Genomic DNA, 18,996 nt, shown 5'->3' on the forward strand with positions numbered 1-18,996 from the left:
TACGTATTATATAAACATATATTAAATATGTGTATACATATTATACAATACATATTATACACATTACACATATTATACACATATATATATATATATACATATATATATATATATATATATATATATATAATACATATATATTCATTTAGACATACGTACATACGTACATACATAATATACATATTAAACATATTATTTTGCTACAACGTTACCTTTGATGCCTTTTACCTTCTTTGTATCCTTCTTTTCATCGACGTGCAAGGCATTTTCACTCTAAGCCTGACAAATTTAGTCATGATTGCGCCGTTATTTTCATTTTTTATTAATCCTGGTATTTTTTTATTCGTGAGCGGAATATCATATGCGTTGTCAATCGCGTAATTGCTAGTATCGAATTTATTAATATCACGTTTTATATTATCGTAGACATTGTCGCATTCTACATGATATATGAGACTATCAGAGTCAATGTACATAATTTTACATTTCTCACAATATAACAATAACATATACTCATGGTAAAATTTGTACAAACATATCTTGGATATGTCTAGGATACACATACCCACATAAATCGATTTGTCGAACTTCACCTCGTGGTTACGCATTTCTATCGTAACCATATTTTCAGAAAAAACGCTTTTACTATAAAAGGTTAGTTTCGCGATCATTGCCTCCACATCGTATCTGTCTTCCCATGTTGTTAATAATTTTATATCAACGTAGTTGCGCACGTTTTCCAAAACTTTGGTCTTGCCAAAAAACTGCGTTGTTCATTAATTTATATAAATTTTTCTCAAATTTATTGTTCGCTCGAATTCTGAAATTCATATTGAATTTGATGTACTCACGAAGATTGTGTGAACTGTAATATACGATGGATCTTTTTGATGTAGAGACTGTAATGATTACATTGCTGCAAGTTGTGATAATGTATCACGTAACGTTTTTTATCATGCAAAATAGCGAAGAGCTTGTCTTCTCGCGTGACGGAGAGAACGGTAGATCGGAATGCGCGCCAGGGAGATATTGCAGGTACTCCAACTCCACCTCGAGGAGTTCGTCCAGCTCGTTGAGAAATTTAACATGATATCCATAACGTTAAAATTCTCTACGTTGTCGACCCATTGAAAATCGGCATATGGCAATAGTTGACACATTGCCCAACCATACAAGTTATTAACATTAAAGTACATAAGATACATCGACGATTTCAATGGATCGTACGACTGCATGTACTATTGTACGAGTATGTATTATTGCTGGCTCGCATACCTAATAGGGCTCAGACCCCTGCGTGTACTGCGCTCGATAATCGTTATTATATCGATGTTTGTGAGTATTCCGAAATTGAGAAATTGAAAAACTATGGGAATGCAATACGAATCTTTGTAACTTAAGTTACAATTTGAATGCGCGGGACCTTTATATCGCCCGGTGAGATGGCACTGGTCGCGTACCTGTGTGTCATCTTTTGCGGACGACTTCTCACACACATGACAATGCGTAGCGCTGTTAAATTTTATCCAATCGTCTCGCGTAAAATCTACCATGAAAACGTTAGCGAATAAGACAGTTTTAACATTATATGCTACATTTTTTAATTTCTCGGACTATGCTATGCAATCGTTATCACGATGAAACCGATACTTTGACAGCGAGTCGTCGTATGAGTAACGAATATAATACGCTGTACTAAAAACTTGATGATGTTGGTATGTGTAGCTTCCATATCTTCCTTTTCTATCTTTTCCAGGGTGCATTCCAGGTCGGCATATATGACAAATGGACACGCTTCTTTCTGCAGTAATTGCTAAAACTTAACCACTTGTTATCCTCACTGAGCAGTCTGATCGCACAGTTGTTAAGTTTTCCACAGTCTGCTGTGTGGATTGTCAGTTTTGCGCTAGATCTAAAATAATGTAAGTATTTGAAAAAAGAAATTATTAATTTTATAAAAAAACATCTTTTTTATTACAAAACAAAATTTTTTAATAATTTTTAATTAAATATATACATACCGATCGCAAAAATATTTTTTGTGCCCATTTTTGTTGATTTACGATCTCGTAAGGCGGGACAGATTCTTGATCAACATAAAATGCCTCATATTATCATCTTGCGGATCTTGCGCGTATAATAGATTGACGTGCTTGTTCCTCTTCGTATTGGTAAACCGTAATGGAAGGATCGTTATTTCTTTCTGGTTTTCAATACAGTACATGTTGACGGAGATATCATTAAAATTTTCAATTTTTTAATTTGATTCAGCGTCATTGGGAATATAATATTTTGAAGATTTACTACAGTCGTAATGCGGATATGATGACTCTCGCTCTATATGTTTTTTAGTTGGATGTAGAGCAGCAATCATCGACCACGCGAAGCACGCGTTGCCTAGGGATTGCACATTAACCACAGCTCTCTTCATTTTAATTTCTCGCGAGAGTTCGATGTGGCATCCCGCATGCAGAAGATTGTATTTACAATATTTATGTTTACTGTTAAATTTAATATACACGACAGCGTCCATTCATTATCGCTCTCCTGGAATTCCTCCAGTCAGGATAGACTCGACGACGTGCGAAGCGTACCACTCATATAAATCGGATGAACAGAAGAGTTCATAACTTCTCACACTTTTATTTGCACGTTTATCACCCGACACAAATTCACTATTAAACATTGTGTTTATCTTAATAATATCATGTCTCTGAATAACATTTGGACACGCTCAAGCACTATTTCTCTCGCATCTTTGAGGAATCGGCGAGATTTGATGTTGTTGTGCCCTTTTGATATATTTATTAGTAAGGATAATAGAATACAGTACTCAGATTAACGTGACTTGGCTCTAAGTATTAAGCTGAATTAATTGTTTGACAATAACTACAATCTTTCGCAGTGGTAACAATGGCAACCGACTTCCACACAGCCCAGAGCTTCCCAGCCGAGCCACCTCGATGCCGTTCTGGCAGCCCGCTCGCAGCACGTGCCACCTCTCTCCTGGCGCCTGACCAGAGGCGGCTATTTCGCGTGATGCCCCAAGGGCCCCAACATTCCTCCCTTACTAAGAAGAACACTTCCCATAGGGGCGGACTCCACCTAGCTTCCGATAGTCCGGGCGCTCTCTCTCAGCCAGCCGACTGGAGCGTCAAATTTTCCTTGATCTTGAGGAAGGTCCGCGTTGCTGGAGAATTTAACATCCTTAAAGGTAGTTGATCTGTTGGAGAATCCGCCACCAGATTTTTTACCGTTGGCAATAGGTTCTCATCCGTTTCCTCGGCCATCTTAGATAGGAAATCTCTCCGTTCCCAGATTTGGTTGAAGTGCCGCTTGATAATACTGCTATCAATGCAGACACGAGCAATTGCGGAACCAATGCAGCTGACTATTTCCCTGAAAACTCGACGACCATTTGAGAGTTTAACCATCATCTGCTGTCCTGGAACAAAAGGCAAGTCTTTGCACCATGATGGACATCAAATTGCTTCTTCATTATTCTCTGTTGACAAGATAAAGATTGGCTTGTTCGTAGGAAAAGTTTCTAAGGGAGTTCGAAACTTGCGACCAAAGAATATCTCCGCCGGAGATTTATGGTCAGGAACCGCTTCACATGGCATATAGTTATACGTATACAAAAATTGATTTAAACTTGCCTCCTTTTGCAAAGGTACTTGTATATTCAACGAATGTTTCAGGGTATTTACCATACGTTTCGCTAAACCGTTGGGCTGAGGGGATTACGCAGCTCCAGGGGACTACGTAGATGTATTATATTAAATTTTGCACAGAATTGGGCAAATTCTTCAGCTGTGAACTGAATGCCGTTGTCGGATACAATTACCCTTGGCGGTCCACATCTGGAAAATAGACGGTGTATTTACGTAGCTGCTGCTGTAATCGTTAAAAACCATTCCGCGTTTACGAATCTAGAGTGTCTGTCGACTGTGACCAGTAACCATTGTCCATGTATTGGATCCGCAAAATCCTCTCCCATCATAATTTTGACTTTGGTCACGGATAGAGTTTCTTAATAGGGTTAGGTGCAGTATTCGTACAATGTTTACAATTTTTAATATACTTGTCGACGTCAGTATGCATAGCCGGTCAATAGACGTAACATCGAGCCAACTGTATCATGCGACGAATACTAGGGTGTGCAACATGTAATTGTCGCAAAACATTCGGTCGAAGGCTACGCGGTACGACAATCTTGTCATCGGATACAAGTGTCTTGTCCATGACAGTTAGGTAGTCGCACCGGCGATAGAAAGGGAATAAATCGCTATCTTTTGCGTTCGACTTTTGCCAACCCGTCTACAGGCGGTCCATAACCTTGGCCAAAATTCCGTCTTTGCACATAGCCCGCTGTAAATCCTTCCTTGTGGTCTTCGGAATCAATTCATTTGATTCTTGTACCAGCTGTTGTAATTTCGTTTCTACTTCACAATGAAGCAACGACTTCTTCCATTTCTGGATCGGGAGTGTCCATTCTTGCCGTTCCTTGGATGAGTCTAGACAGAGTGTCGGCTTGCCCAAAGTGTTCTGATTTAACATACTTGATGTCGAAATCATATCCAATGAGGCGGAGTGCCTATCGTTTCAAGCGATATGCGGTATGAGTATCCAACCCCTTTGTTTTAGAAGTACGGAACAGTATCAGCAGGGGTCGATAATCCGTTTGGAGTATAAAATGTCGGCCAAACGAGAATTTTCTAAAAATCGTTCAATAAGAGTCACCAGTGCCAGTGCTTTCTTTTCGATTTGACTGTAGCCTTGTTGCGTCTTCGTCAGTGTCTTCGACATGTGAAAAACAGCTTTAACTTGTCTACCCGAGTAACGTTGTAGCAACACATCACCGATACCTGTGGAGCTTGCATCCACAGCGACAATTAGCTATTATTCTATTAGGTGTACAAAAAAGTTCTGAGCTTTTTTTTGTAAAATTCAATCTTTATTTAAAAACAAACGAAAAAATATTAATCAGCGAAATATTCTCCGTTTGCATCAATGACCTTTTGCCATCTTTCGGGGAGCTTGCGAATTCCTTGACGATAGAAACTCACCGGCTTCGAAGCGATAAAGTCATCAATGCATTTTCGTATCTCTTCTAATCTCACGAAATGTGTATCAGCCAAATGATGCTGCAGCGACCGGAATAGGTAGTAATCGGAAGGCGCCATGTCTGGGCTATACGCCGCGTGCGGGAGAAGTTCCCAGCCTAACGCAAAGATATGCTCCTGAGTCGTTTTCGCAGCATGAGGTCGAGCATTGTCATGAAGCAAGATCACTTTACGATGTCCTTGGCCAGTAAATGGCCTCTTTTCTTCTAATGCATCGCTCAAATTGGTCAATTGTTGTTGGTAGCGGTCTGCCGTGACTGTTTCACCCTGTTGTAACAACTCGTAGTACAACACACCCTTCCAATCCCACCAGATACAGAGCAAAACCTTCTTGGCGTGGATATTGGGCTTTGGCGTCGATGTCGAAGGTTTACCAGGATCAACCCATGATTTTCTACGTTTAGGGTTATCATAAAGAATCCACTTTTCATCGCCTGTAATGATTTTGTGCAGAAAATCTTTTTTCCGGAACTTTGAGAGTAAACTGAGTGCAGTGTCACGCCGTCGATTTTTGTTGTCTTGGGACAAATCATGCGGAACCCATCTGCCTTCCTTCTGAACCTTTCCCATCGTATGTAATCGTACGGAAATGGCTTGCTGCGTAACGCCAAGCTGTTCTGCAAGCTCCTTTTCAGTTTGCGCAGAGTTTATATCCAGCAGTGCTTGCAATTCGTCCGTTTCAATCTTTTCAGGGCGTCCAGCACGCGATTCATCTTTAAGACTGAAATCTCCTTGGCGAAACTTTTGATACCACCTTTTGCATGTTGCATGACTTACAGCGTTCTCTCCATATGCAGCACAAATCATTTCAGTGGCTTCAGCAGCATTTTTCTTCAGATGAAACGCGAAGTGGATGGAAAATCGAATATGCTCTTTTGTAATTGCCATCGTGAACACTACTGATTTTTGAGGTTATGTGCATCAAACGCCAAACCGTATCGCATTTCAGGAGGTTAAATGTTACTGTTTTAAAACCCCAAAAGGGCGGGAAGATATATAAAATTTAAATTGTTATTTCGGTTGTATCAAATCTAAAGCTCAGAACTTTTTTGTACACCTAATATGTGGGATCGTAGTGTGCAAGTAAGAGAACTGGCTATAACTTCCTTAATTTTGTAGAAAGCCTTTTGCAAGTAGAATCCTACGCAAAGGGAGTGTCTTTCTTGAGCAAGAGTTCCAACGGGGCTTTCAATCGATGCAAATTTGGGACGAAATTCTTGTAATTTTATTAGCCCAAGAAATGTTCTTACTTCCTTCATGTTGATTAGGCTCTCTCATCGAATTTATTGGTTTGATACAAGCGGGATTCGGTTCAATATTTCTGCCAGAAACAATAAAGCCTAAATATTTCACGAAAGACGAGTGAAACTTACATTTTCCGATGTTTAATCTGAATCTCCAGTCTTGAAGGTGATTTAAGCCTGCGTCTAGGCGTGTGTTGTGCTCCGCACGATTGCGGCCACAGACGAGGATATCATCCAGGTAGATCACAATGCTCGGTATGTTTGCCAGAGCCTGCTCCAGTGTACGTTGGAAGATGGCAGGTGCTGGCTTCAATTCGAAAATTAGTCTATTGGACATAAATAACTCTCAATGTGTGTTGATTGTCAGAGGTTTGCTTTCTTCGTCCAATTTTAATTGAAAATATGCGTCCGATAAATCTAGTTGTGAGAAAACAATATTCCCTTGAAGCTTTGATATAATATCTTCAATTCTCGGAATCGATAGTTATCGGCGTCTAAGGCTTCATTTAATTTTCCCGTGGAAAAATCAGCACAGATACGTATCTTCCCGTTTGGTTTCCTTGCTGCGACTATGAGAGCTGCCCAGTCCGATACGTCCACGAGTGTCAGAATTCCATTTTTAACAAGTCGGTCGAGCTCGGTACTAAGCTGTTCCTTCAGATCAAGCAAAACTGGACATGGAGTGTGAACTGGATGAGCATCTGATTTAAGGCGTAGCTTGACATTTGTTTTAGTACATTCTCCTAGTTTATCGCTGAAGAGCGGATATTTGTTTTGCAACGAAATTATCCTTAATTTTGTTGATTGAAAATTCACTTGTAACTCTCTCGTATTCCACTAGTTCGAGTTTGTCGATGGCTTGTGCACTAAGAAGTGCTGTATTTGGACGATCTAACACAATAACAGAATCCTTCGTAGAATGTCCTTTGTAGCGTGAAAGAATCCCTGTGTCTTGATTCTTTTACCAGAAACGGTCGTATAGGAGGACCTGTAAGGTTGCAGCATAGGACGTCCTATTTTAATTCATGCATTCGTTCTAATTGTCGTTATGTCCGCCAATGTCCAGCTGCATTTTTAATTTCGTCTTATTTAGAAAAATCTCTGCGTATTTTCGATGCTTCTGAACCACTCCTGAAATATTTTGCAATTGAATTGTTCCAATTTTCTTACCTTTTGCAAGACAGACTTTGGTTATATGGCCTATCTTTTTACAGTTTTTGCATTCCGCTTCCTTAAATAGGCAGTCTTCCTTTTTATGTGTGGTAAAATCACATCTATGACATTGTGAAGGTGCCAATTTTTTTTCCGTTGGCTTTCCGTGACGCTTAACTTCCTTTTCTTTGCGTTTGACTTCAAACGGCTTTTGCACGGCATTTATTTCTGTGATGTGTTGGTTCTTGACGCGTCTTACATCCGCAGTACGTTCTACATGGGCATAACAAATTTCTCTGATGTCGCTGTATGTGCAATTCTCCTTTTCTATTACAATTTTAAACAGAAGAGCACGTTCTGTTTGATAGGCATTGCTAAGTGCTAAAACAGCAAGTAGAATTTTTAGTTGATCTAAATTTAAATTGTTAATTTCAAAAGCATCTCCCAGAATGCTTCGATTAAGAATATCAATTACAGCCATGGACAGCGTTGCCCGAAAATTTAGAGCTTCGAAACGGCGTTGGAAAAGCGACTTATTATCATGAAACTGTTTTTTGAGATGTTTGACTAAATCAAGGAAACTTAAGTCGAATGATTTAATAAGTGATAAACGACTTAATAAACGTTGATATTCATCGTCGCTGAGAGCATTTAAAAGCAACTACTTTCGTTCGTCCTCTATTAAATCTTTTGCGGTCTCCGTAAAGATGCCTTCGTAACGTTCGTATCACGTGAAGGTTTTGCCGTTTGTCGGCTTGTGGGTGAATTTACCTAATCACTCAGCAAGATTTGAGAATTGAGATGCTTTTGCCAGAGGAGCGGATACAATGCTATCTGTAGCTATTGATTGCGAAGATGTGGAAGTGGGATTATCTTGTACTTGTTGCAAGAGAGTTACCATGTGCTTTTGCGACTCAGCCATTTGTTGCATGAACATCTGTTGTCCCTGAGCCAGCTGCTGTTGCGTGTGAATTAACGCATTTAATAGTTGTTCCATCTTGAATTTGCACACGAGGTTCGGATAACCTCAATCTTGAGTTATAGCCGCAGTGCCAATTGTTGTGCCCCTTTGATCGACTCGTCGCAGTATATGTATTGCATATAAAAATTTCAGATTTTACCTATTTAAAATATTATAAGTAGCCAGCAGCCTACAAAAAACTTTGAAGAACAATACTATGCCCGTAGAAATGAGCTAGGAGCTTTAGTATAAGAGAAAAGAGTCGCCAAAAATTTCATTCATATGCTACGAACAAAACTGACATTGACATGAAGCCATAACACCGAGCACTATTTTAGTTCCTCGATGTTGCGACAGCGGCGCTATCATCAAGTGTGCCTCGCTGGATCAGCAGAAATGATCAGAATTATCGACCTACTCAGGCTCGTAACAAGCTTCTTACATGCCTTGATTAAAATTTTTTCTCTTGAGAGGAAAAATAATAATAAAACAAATATGATATTATTTCAATTTTTGTGTATAAATAATGTCTTCATAAACAAAAAATATACAATATTATTTACATATATTATATTATTTTCGGTTGATTTTTTACTCTGCTCAGATGCCGAAGCGTTGAGCAACAATTTCACTCGTAGCATACAAATAAAATTTTCGTAGACTCCGTTCTCTTATACTAAAGCCCTTAGCTCATTTCTACAAGCATAGTATTGTTCTTTGAGATTTTCTGTAATGCGCCAGCTACTTATTTATTTTTTAAACGTACAAAGTCTGAAATTGTTATATAGAGCACATTTTTTACTTGGCTTGGATGTAAAAGGGTTAAAGAGCACTTAATAGGAAGTGTCATTTCTCTTATCGCCCGCGCGCAAATATAGAAATAGATTGAATCATTATGTAATCAGCAATATATTATCAGTTGGAAACGCCATAATAATATAATATATTTTTCTATATACAATATATAAAAATATATATTAAAATAGAATCATTGCTTAGAAAAGGAGTCGTGCATCGTTGCTACATCGGCGATGATAGTAAACCGGAACTGATAGAACATTCTTAAATTGCAGAGCGAATTATCGAAACAGAAGTATGATAGAGTGAGACAGAGAAAAAACAAAAAAGGATAGAAGCTGCGATTGTAATCGGACGCACGCCAAACTGGGCTCGTCGAGCGAAAAAGTCTATCCTTAAGAGTCTATTCTTCAGAGTCTGTCTCTCTCTCTCTATAATCGCTTGTTTCTCAGCAATTTCGACCGCTCAACGTGTATAAATAAGAGGAGAAGGGACATTATGGATAACGTACAAGTTTTAACGTACACGTTTTAATAAATTATATTAATTGTATATCTCTCCAATTTATGTATAATAACAAAAATAATTTCAAAACACAATAATTTACGAGATATTGACATTTCCATGATTTTCCATGACCGTTATATACCATGTTCATAGAAGTGGTTTGCAAAACCACGGCGTGGTCTCACGTATAGGGTACGAGATTAGAATGTTAGAGATCCCACAATCTATTCCTTTTTTCTTTTTTCGTAATTTTTTTAAAGTGACATTGTTAATAAATACATTACAGACTAAATATATTTTTATACAATAGTATTGTATAATGGCTCAATAATTTAAAAACAAATTAAACGAAAAAAAGCTACGAGCCAAAATTTGACCTGTAAAAATAAATAAATAAATAAAAGTTTTAATCAAATAATTATAAAATTTAATAACATGCCGGCTATCAACAAACGTTTCAATCACAATCGGATTATCAATGTTTACAAAGTAGGTTTATAAACGGTAAAAAACACAACATAAAGTTGATCGAAGATTAAACATGTAATTCGCATTTAATAACTATATAATCGTTGGTATCAATAAATTAAGAAGAATCTTCGTCTTGTTACTTGAACGGAACAATAACATACATAAAATACATACATTAGAATTCGTCAGAAAGGTAAAAATTTATACTGTGTACGTTCGATGGCAAATAAAAATATACTTCGCAATGTCAAGACATCAAACTGTTGGTATCAGAATCCTCATTTCATTAGAAAAATTGTACAGCTAAAAAGCAGTGTATGAGTATAAAATAATGTCCAGAACGAAAAATAACGCTTTATAGCTATAATAATAATGTAAGATTATAAGAATGACAGAACAACACAATATTGATATAAGTGAAAGTATAAAATGTATAATGTAAAACTATCTGTTCAATTAAATTAATTAAATATTCTTTAAAATTAAATAAGCAAAATATCTTTCATAATTGTAGTTAAGAGTTCAATCCAGAAAAAAAATTAATATAAATAAAGTATAATAGACAATGCGATGAGAGAAAGATCGATGTCTCTAATCTTCGACGTTATTAGACAAAATAAATTTAAAATGACTTTCAGAGAAGAAAAGAGAGGTGATGTTAGAAAATAATGGGAAGCAAGAGGGGAAATAGGTAGAAGGGAAATAGGAGAGGGGATGTATAGAGAGGAAAGAAAGATAATTATGAGGGATTGTATGATTTGTGAGCAGGATTCTGGCAATAATTCAGTATCATTTTGTTTATTTAAACTCTGTCTTTTAATGTGAATTATTTCAAATATCAATCTTTCATTGTAAGAAGTCACTGTCTAAAATCTTCACATCATTCCATCTGAAATTATGATTAAAATTAACGTGATGATCAGATATAACAGATGGAGAACCTCTCTTTTTGTTAATATCCGAAATGTGTTCACGCAATCTAGTATCTAGTTTTCTCTTGATTTGGCCACCACAGCTGGCGTCACAATCATCACATGAGATCTTATATAAAACATTTTGATTCGAAAGCAATTCTAACTTATCTTTACTTCTTTCAATAAAATTTTTTAAAGTATTTGTGATGGTGAAAGCTAGTTTACAATGAAACATGTTAGAAATAGGTAGAAAACTTTCTGATATAGAATGTACATAAGAAATAGTAAAATATTTTTCTTTGATTTGTAAATTATGTGTAGTTTTATTAAATGTATGAAATTTCAATCTTTGTTCTATTGTGGGAAAAATAAAGGAGAGAGGATAAGCATTTTCAAGAAAAGTGTGAATTGTGTCGATCAAATTTTTTTGTTAGAGCGAGGGTGTGACAGATAAAAGAAAGACAATATTATTTGTCTAAAAAATTGATAATAGTGCTTCTTTTGTGACAGAGAGGATGATTCGGAAAGAAATTGAGAAACTTGCCAGAAAAGGTTGCTTTGTGATATGTATCAAAAATGTTTCTCTGATTGTCGATGATTGTTGTATCAAGGAAACATAGTGTGCGTAGTATGCGTCGAATTATTTTTGCTACAATTGTTGATTTAATACTTAGAATAGATAGAAAACCAGTATTTTTATATGTAAATGGAATCTATTTACTTTTAGAAAAAATCCGAAAAGAAATCATGTTTTTGTAATAATGTTACGTTTGGTGTCGAGATCAGTACTTTCTGTTAAATGTTTCTTTTATAACTATCATCCGAATGTATGAAAATTCTGATAATGAATCAAATCGCAAAAATGCGATAATTAATATAATTATAAGGATGATGTCCATATAATTTTATAATTCACAAATTAAAAAGCCTTTATATGGTATGTTGTGCAATATACAAATAATTTTTTATTTATTTATTGAAGTGATTCGGTATTCTTCTTACAGTTGTTGGAGTACATGTTAAATTTTCCGAGGCTCGGAAATAGTTGCACATTTTGAGTTGACTTTTGAAGCATCGCCTTCTTTTCCCCCGCCGCCTATTACCGCTCAACGCTCGACGGCTGATCCGCCGCACCGCACCGGATCGCGCGCGGACGTGTATCTCAGAAGCACTATGGTATAAGAAATATGCTGCGACTTTCCAGCAAATTATCAATCCTTTACTTTCCTTCTTACATAATTATAATTTTTTTTATCGAACTTTCTACTAATATTATATATATACACATATATATTACAATATAATTGACAATAATACAATAATTACAATACGATAATTATAATAAATAATAACAAACTCAATCAAAGGGCGAAGTAAGAGTCAACCACATTTTTAAATTTTTTTCATAAAATTATATATTATATTAACAGCGATGAAACATCTCGCAAAAAATTAGACTATAAACTAATAAGTTACAAGTTACAAGTTTCGGCTACCGGTTTGAGTCCTCTTCAGACATTAGTATAACGAAAAATAATATAATAACAGAATAAAATCAATTGTCGCAAATGTTCGCATATTCAGAATAATCGCAGTTCGGGTGAGTCTTGATCTCGAAACATAATTTCCGTATGGTTGAACAGTCAAAAGTATTAAAAATGTCATTGGTAAAGTTCTAATTAATAAAAAGGATAAATTAAAGAACAAAAAAACGTAATACCGACAAATACGCATAAATAAAACAATATAAAATACCGAAAATCCAACAAATCCAATAAAAATTATTTCATAAAAAACTCACCAGAAATCATATGTAAGAAGTTTGAATTAATATGTCCAAAAAGAAATAAAAAACTTGTGAAATATGTACAGTGATAAAGAGCGCAGATATGTAAGACACATTATGTATCGATTTTCATGTACGTTCAGTAGTGCGGATCAACACAGACTGAGAGAGGAGACGGACTGTTCGTAACCGAAAGTCAAACTCTATTTATGATTGGAATATAAGCTTTGTGGAGCCCATCGGTATCAGTCTGTAAGTTGAGACCATTCTTTTGTTTCTTGATGTTAATCATCTCTGATACCAAACGTCTACGATAGCAGGGCTCTTCATCCAAGATTTCGACCTCATCTCATTTAAATTCATGGTCTAGTTGTCTCCTATGCTCCGTTATTACAGATCGTGCCGACGTATTGTATCTAATGTGATTGCGATGTTCTGCAATCCTTGTTTTTAATTTTCTATCTGTCTGTCCCACGTACGTAGCGTCACAATCATTGCATGAAATTTTGTAAACCACGTTGTTCTTCGATGTCTGCGGATAAACATCTTGGTGTACTTTGATGTATTTTTTGAGTTTGTTCGGACTACGGAAAGAAACCCTGATGTCGTTATTGTTGAACCGATTGAACTTTTTTGTGTGGAGAGGGATGAACGGAACCGTAAGCCATGACACCGATTCCCTCGCTTCGACCTTGTCATTCAAACTGTTCTGTGTTATGTGTCTATTTCTATTCAAGTTTTTTATTCGTAGGTTGATTGTGTCAAATATGTATAAATGATAATGGGTAGTCATTGTCTAATAAAATGTTGATGATAAGTGTCAAATTCTATGTGTGAAATCGAACGTCTGAAAGTAAAATTGTTCTGTCAACCAGTGAAAAAATCGTCCCTCTTTTCTGTGCAATGGGGTGGTTAGAATAGAAATTCAAAAACCTCCCTGAAAAGGTTGGCTTACGATACCAATCAACTCCAAACCCGTTTCCAATGATAGATATAGTAACATCCAGGAAACTGATTTCATCACCCCCAAATTCTGAAGTGAATTGTAATCGTGGATGGAAAGAGTTAAATTGTTTTACTATTGAGTCAATTTTTGATGGCTCAACCGCAGTGCAAATATCATCCACATATCTAAAATAAAATGTCACGTCCAAGTTCAACGACATCGAGGACACCGTCTCAAATCTCCTCATCACCAAGTCCGCTATTACAGGTGATAAGGGGGGCCCCATGGGAGTGTCGTAACTTTGTTTATAAAAATTGTTGTTAAACAAAAAAAATGTGGAATCAAGAATAAACCTTATTGCCCCCACAAACTCATCTCTAGGGAGAGGACAGTCTCCGGAAACATACATCCAACGTTCATTAACACAGTCTATGGCTATATCCACCGGAACATCCGTGAACAGAGATTTTACGTCCAGTGAGATTAATTTATATTGGTCTGTAGTGTGTAATCTTTTTAGTTTCTCAACTAATTCGAAACTATTTTTTATATAACTCTCTGCTTTAGGAATGGATTTAACTAATATGTTGTGTAAGAATGTCGCCAGTGGATAAAGCGGACTGCCCAACGAAGAGACAATGACCCTGAAAGGGCAACCAGGTTTATGTATTTTCGGCACCCCATAAGCTCTCGGAAGTGATCCGTCACTACAATATAACGTCTTGTATTTTGCTTCGCTAATATATTTCTTCGTCTTCCATCTGGTGAGCATGGACCTTATCGCTGTTGTGATTTTCCTGATGGGATCTTTATTGATAAGAGAGTATGTGTCCTTGTCATTCAGCAGAGTGATCATCTTATTCATGTAGACATCTCTGTCTAAAGCGACTGTGACATTGCCCTTATCTGCGTGTGTGAAAAGGACATTGGTATGTTCCAATAAAAAGGCGCGTGTCTTCGATTCCATTCTTAACAATAGTTTATCAATCGGAGATGTTGTGATTGGAGAAGAAATGATACTGTTAAGAATTGGAATGGAGTGGTTGGTGATCGCGATCCTATTTTCGATCGGCATGCGATGCACACCGGTCTCAACACTCTTAATGCAATCGAAAATAATCTTATGTTTATCGTTTAGTGGAAGAGCGAAATTCTCACCTAGTTGTAGGAAACACTGTATGTCTATTGGAATGGACACAGAGGATAGGTTGAGGAACCACCCGTTTCGGACAGTGGTCAGGGACGAAGATCTGTGTGAGGTGAAGGAACTGGGATGTATAGATATCAAGTTACTAGGAGATAACGTAAGCGAAGGCTTGTTGACATTCAATGTGTCCTTGTGCACGGATGTTGGGCCAGCACGCATGCCTGTATCGTATTGCAGAACATCGCAATCACATTAGATACAACACGTCGGCACGATCTGTCATAACGGAGCATAGGAGACAACTAGACCATAAATTTAAATGGGATGAGGTCGAAATCTTAGACAAAGAGCCCTGCTATCGGAGACGTTTGGTTTCAGAGATGATTAATATCAAGAAACAAAAGAATGGTCTCAATTTACAGACTGATACCGATGGCCTCCACAAAGCTTATATTCCAATCATAAATAGAGTTTGACTTTCGGTTACGAACAGTCCGTCTCCTCTCTCAGTCTGTGTTGATCCGCACTACTGAACGTACATAAAAATCGATACATAATGTCTGTCTTACATATCTGCGCTCCTTCTCACTGTACATATTTCATAAGTTTTTTATTTCTTTTTGGACATATTAATTCAAACTTCTCACATATGATTTCTGGTGAGTTTTTTATGAAATAATTTTTATTGATTTTGTTGGATTTTCGGTATTTTGTATAATATTATTTTATTTATGCGTAGTTATCGGTAGTACGTTTTTTTGTTTTTTAATTTATCCTTTTTATTAACTAGAACTTTACCAATGATATTTTTAATACTTTTGACTGTTCAACCATACGGAAATTATGTTTCGAGATCAAGACTCACCCGAACTGTGATTATTCTGAATATGCGAACATTTGCGATAATTGATTTTATTCTGTTATTTTTTCGTTATACTAATGTCTGAAAAGGGCTCAAACCGAAACTTGTAATTTATTAGTTTATAGTCTAATTTTTTGATGTTTCATCGCTGTTAATATAATATATAATTTTATGAAAATTTTAAAAAATGTGGTTGACTCTTACTTCGCCCATTGATTGAGTTTTGTTAATATATTATTGAACCTAACTCTTTTGCTTACAATATCGCGTGGAGACTCGTGGTAAGGAAATCGGGCTAAATATGAGTATCATAGGTGAGAGCTATGGTCTATCGAACCAAACAACACATTCCAGGCTGTTGATTATGGCACGCGCCATCAGAACTTATATTATAGGGCAAAGAATTAAAATAATTTAATAAAAGTGATGTGTTATCTAGAATGTCTCTTTCCCCCTTATGATACATGCCAAGCGGCCGAGATCGCCGAGGAAGTATTTTCGGTCGCTAGAAATAAGCGACCACAGAGAGAAAGATAGACTTTGAGGAACAGATTCATTGTTTTGCTAGACGAGCCCAGCTCGGCGTGTCCGCGCGGAGGCTCACCGATTACAATCGGAGCTTCTATCCGTTTTTATTTTTTCTCTGTCTCGCTCTATCGAGACAACGGAAAATGAAAGAATTTTAAATCACAAACACGGTTGCCAGGTTTCCGTTTTTTTTTTTGGCAGACTTCGGTTTCTTGAACTAATATTCCATACTCCAGTAGACAAAAAAAAATAAAAATCTCCAATTTTTGTAAACTTTTCACATCTGCTGGACTATCGAATATTAGTCCAAGAAACCGAAGTTTCTGGCAAAAAAAAAAACAAGAGAACTGGCAACCGTATTGTTATTTAAAATTCTTTTATTTTCCTTTTATTAAATTATGTTAATCATATATCTTTCTCATTAACATATAATAGCAAAAATGATTTCAAAACGTGATAATTAATGAAATATAGTTTACGACTTTCTGTACGCTTTATGTACCGCGTTCATAGAGATGATACGCAAGAACTCAACGTGGTCTCGAGCATTAGATGTGAGATCAGAATGTTGAAGATCTTATGTTTGATCCTGCTTTTTCCTTTTTTTCATAATTTTTTTTTAATAAATAACATTATTGATAAACATAAAAAAATTTTCTGCCTTTGGTAAGAGAAGGGTATGCTTTCTAACAAGCGATTCACACAGTACAACACAGTGATTATCTCATTCTTGTACATTAGTGAACAACAAGATCATGTCACACTGTGTCTCTTGTTGTAAGGTACCTTATAAAGTCAAAATTAGTTAAAAGATTATTGTAATATGTGTTTCTTGTTGGAAAGCATCCTATAAAGCCAGAATGGGAAAGGTTAGTATCTTTATGTCATTCGTGAAAATGTCACTTTTATTTATCATACAAGTAATACGGTTAAATGTTATAACAATAAAATGTGCTTTGTCTAATTATTCAATGTCAGAAGCGTTCATCGTGGGCTGACTATTTTTAATGTACTGCCAGAGGTGTTAATCGTGGGCTGGCGAACTATAACAAAATGCCAGAGCCGTAATTCGTGTTTTGATTAGTTATAGGTAAATGTCAAAAACGTTCATCGTGGACTGACCATTTTTAATTTACTGTCAGAGGCGACTTACTGTAATCGACTAGCGAGTGTAATATATCTATGTATTGCTAATACATATGTATTACATTCTGACCTAAAATGACATTGAAAGAAAAAATGCTATTACCATGTGTCAATGTATACTGCCAATACTGAAAATCTATAGTTACGTATACGAGTATTACATATTTTTAATACTCACAATCTATGTTGGTACACAGTCGTAGTATCACTTTTTCCTATGACCACTTTTACCAATGTCATTTTAAGTCAAGATGTAATATGTATTATTGTTAATATATGGACACGTGTTGCATGTACAATACATGTATATATGTATATATGCAGCTACTCTATTTTTTGCTATGTCTATTAAAAAGAGAGACAGAAGTTATCTATGCTCAAATATAGAGATATTACTGATCTGAAGACACGGTAGTGTCTTGGCGCTAAGACAAGCCCAATGTCATAGTATATTTATACGTGTAATATGTTAAATTGTACATGTATTATAATATGTCAATAAACACACATTATTAAAAATTACTCATGCTGAGATATTCGTGCAGATATTCTCTATGTCCATTTTTATGTAATATTAGAATTTTATATTATAATGTATAATGTGTATAATGATATATATAAAATTTAATTCTAACGTTGTATATACAGGGTGTCCCATTCATTACCGGTCGATTTGAATTTCGCGCTATTTTTAAAACGATGCCGAATCTAAGATCGTGATACGCCTGAATAATTTGCACGCGTTCTTTCACCGTGTACTTTTCCATGATTAATTTCCCATCTGTCTAGATGACATATGTGAAGTTTGAGGTTAATCGGTTTGACGTTTTAAAAATAGCGCGAAATTCAAATCGACCGGTGATGAATGGGACACCCTGTATATAGACATTCATGAATTACAATTACATTTTATGTATATTATAATGTATGTGTACACACACAATGATACAAAATATTATTCTATCATTGCATATAAACATATTAGTGAATTAATGATATATGCAATATTAAAATTATATTTTGGGTACATTATTGTATATACGTGGTCCCAGAAGTACCCGACCTAACAAAGAAAACACAAAAAATTTGGGAAAAAATATCTTTATTTCTCAACATAGTCTCCTTTTAGCTCGATACACTTTTCCCAGCGATGTTCAATAGCTTCGATGGCCTGTTTATAGTAAGAACCGTTGAACTCCTCAAAATAGCCATTAACCGCAGACTCCACCTCTTCATTGTTGGTAAATCTTCTACCACCGAGCCATTTTTTCAAGTTTGGAAAGAGAAAATAATCCGAGGGGGCTAAATCTGGCGAATAGGGTGCGTGGGGAAGCAATTCGAACTTTAACTCAACATCCTCTCGACGCTGCTTTTGTTCGATTGTGAGCAAGCGCGGCACCCACCTTGC

The 18,996-nt window shown here is 36.2% G+C and overlaps 1 protein-coding gene across 1 annotated transcript; it reads right to left on the reverse strand.

Annotated features, from left to right (window-relative positions):
• Positions 1-8,297: 8,297 nt before the first annotated feature.
• Positions 8,298-15,271, reverse strand: LOC108756077. Its single transcript, XM_018499640.1, has 2 exons — positions 14,039-15,271; positions 8,298-8,519 (listed from the first exon to the last, which is right to left on the reverse strand). The coding sequence occupies exons 1-2, from the start codon at positions 15,269-15,271 to the stop codon at positions 8,298-8,300; spliced, it is 1,455 nt and encodes a 484-aa protein (XP_018355142.1).
• Positions 15,272-18,996: the final 3,725 nt, after the last annotated feature.

The sequence above is a fragment of the Trachymyrmex septentrionalis genome, unplaced genomic scaffold, assembly GCF_001594115.1.
Source record: "Trachymyrmex septentrionalis isolate Tsep2-gDNA-1 unplaced genomic scaffold, Tsep1.0 scaffold93, whole genome shotgun sequence".
Classification (NCBI taxonomy): Eukaryota; Metazoa; Arthropoda; class Insecta; order Hymenoptera; family Formicidae; genus Trachymyrmex; species Trachymyrmex septentrionalis.

Excerpts from the sequence above, each read along its gene's own strand:
- LOC108756077 (XM_018499640.1), bottom strand. The coding sequence starts at position 15,271 with ATGCGTGCTGGCCCAACATCCGTGCACAAGGACACATTGAATGTCAAC. Across the intron at positions 8,520-14,038 it reads CATCAAAAATTGACTCAATA|ATGGAACAACTATTAAATGC; the intron begins GTAAAACAATTT and ends TGCAAATTCAAG.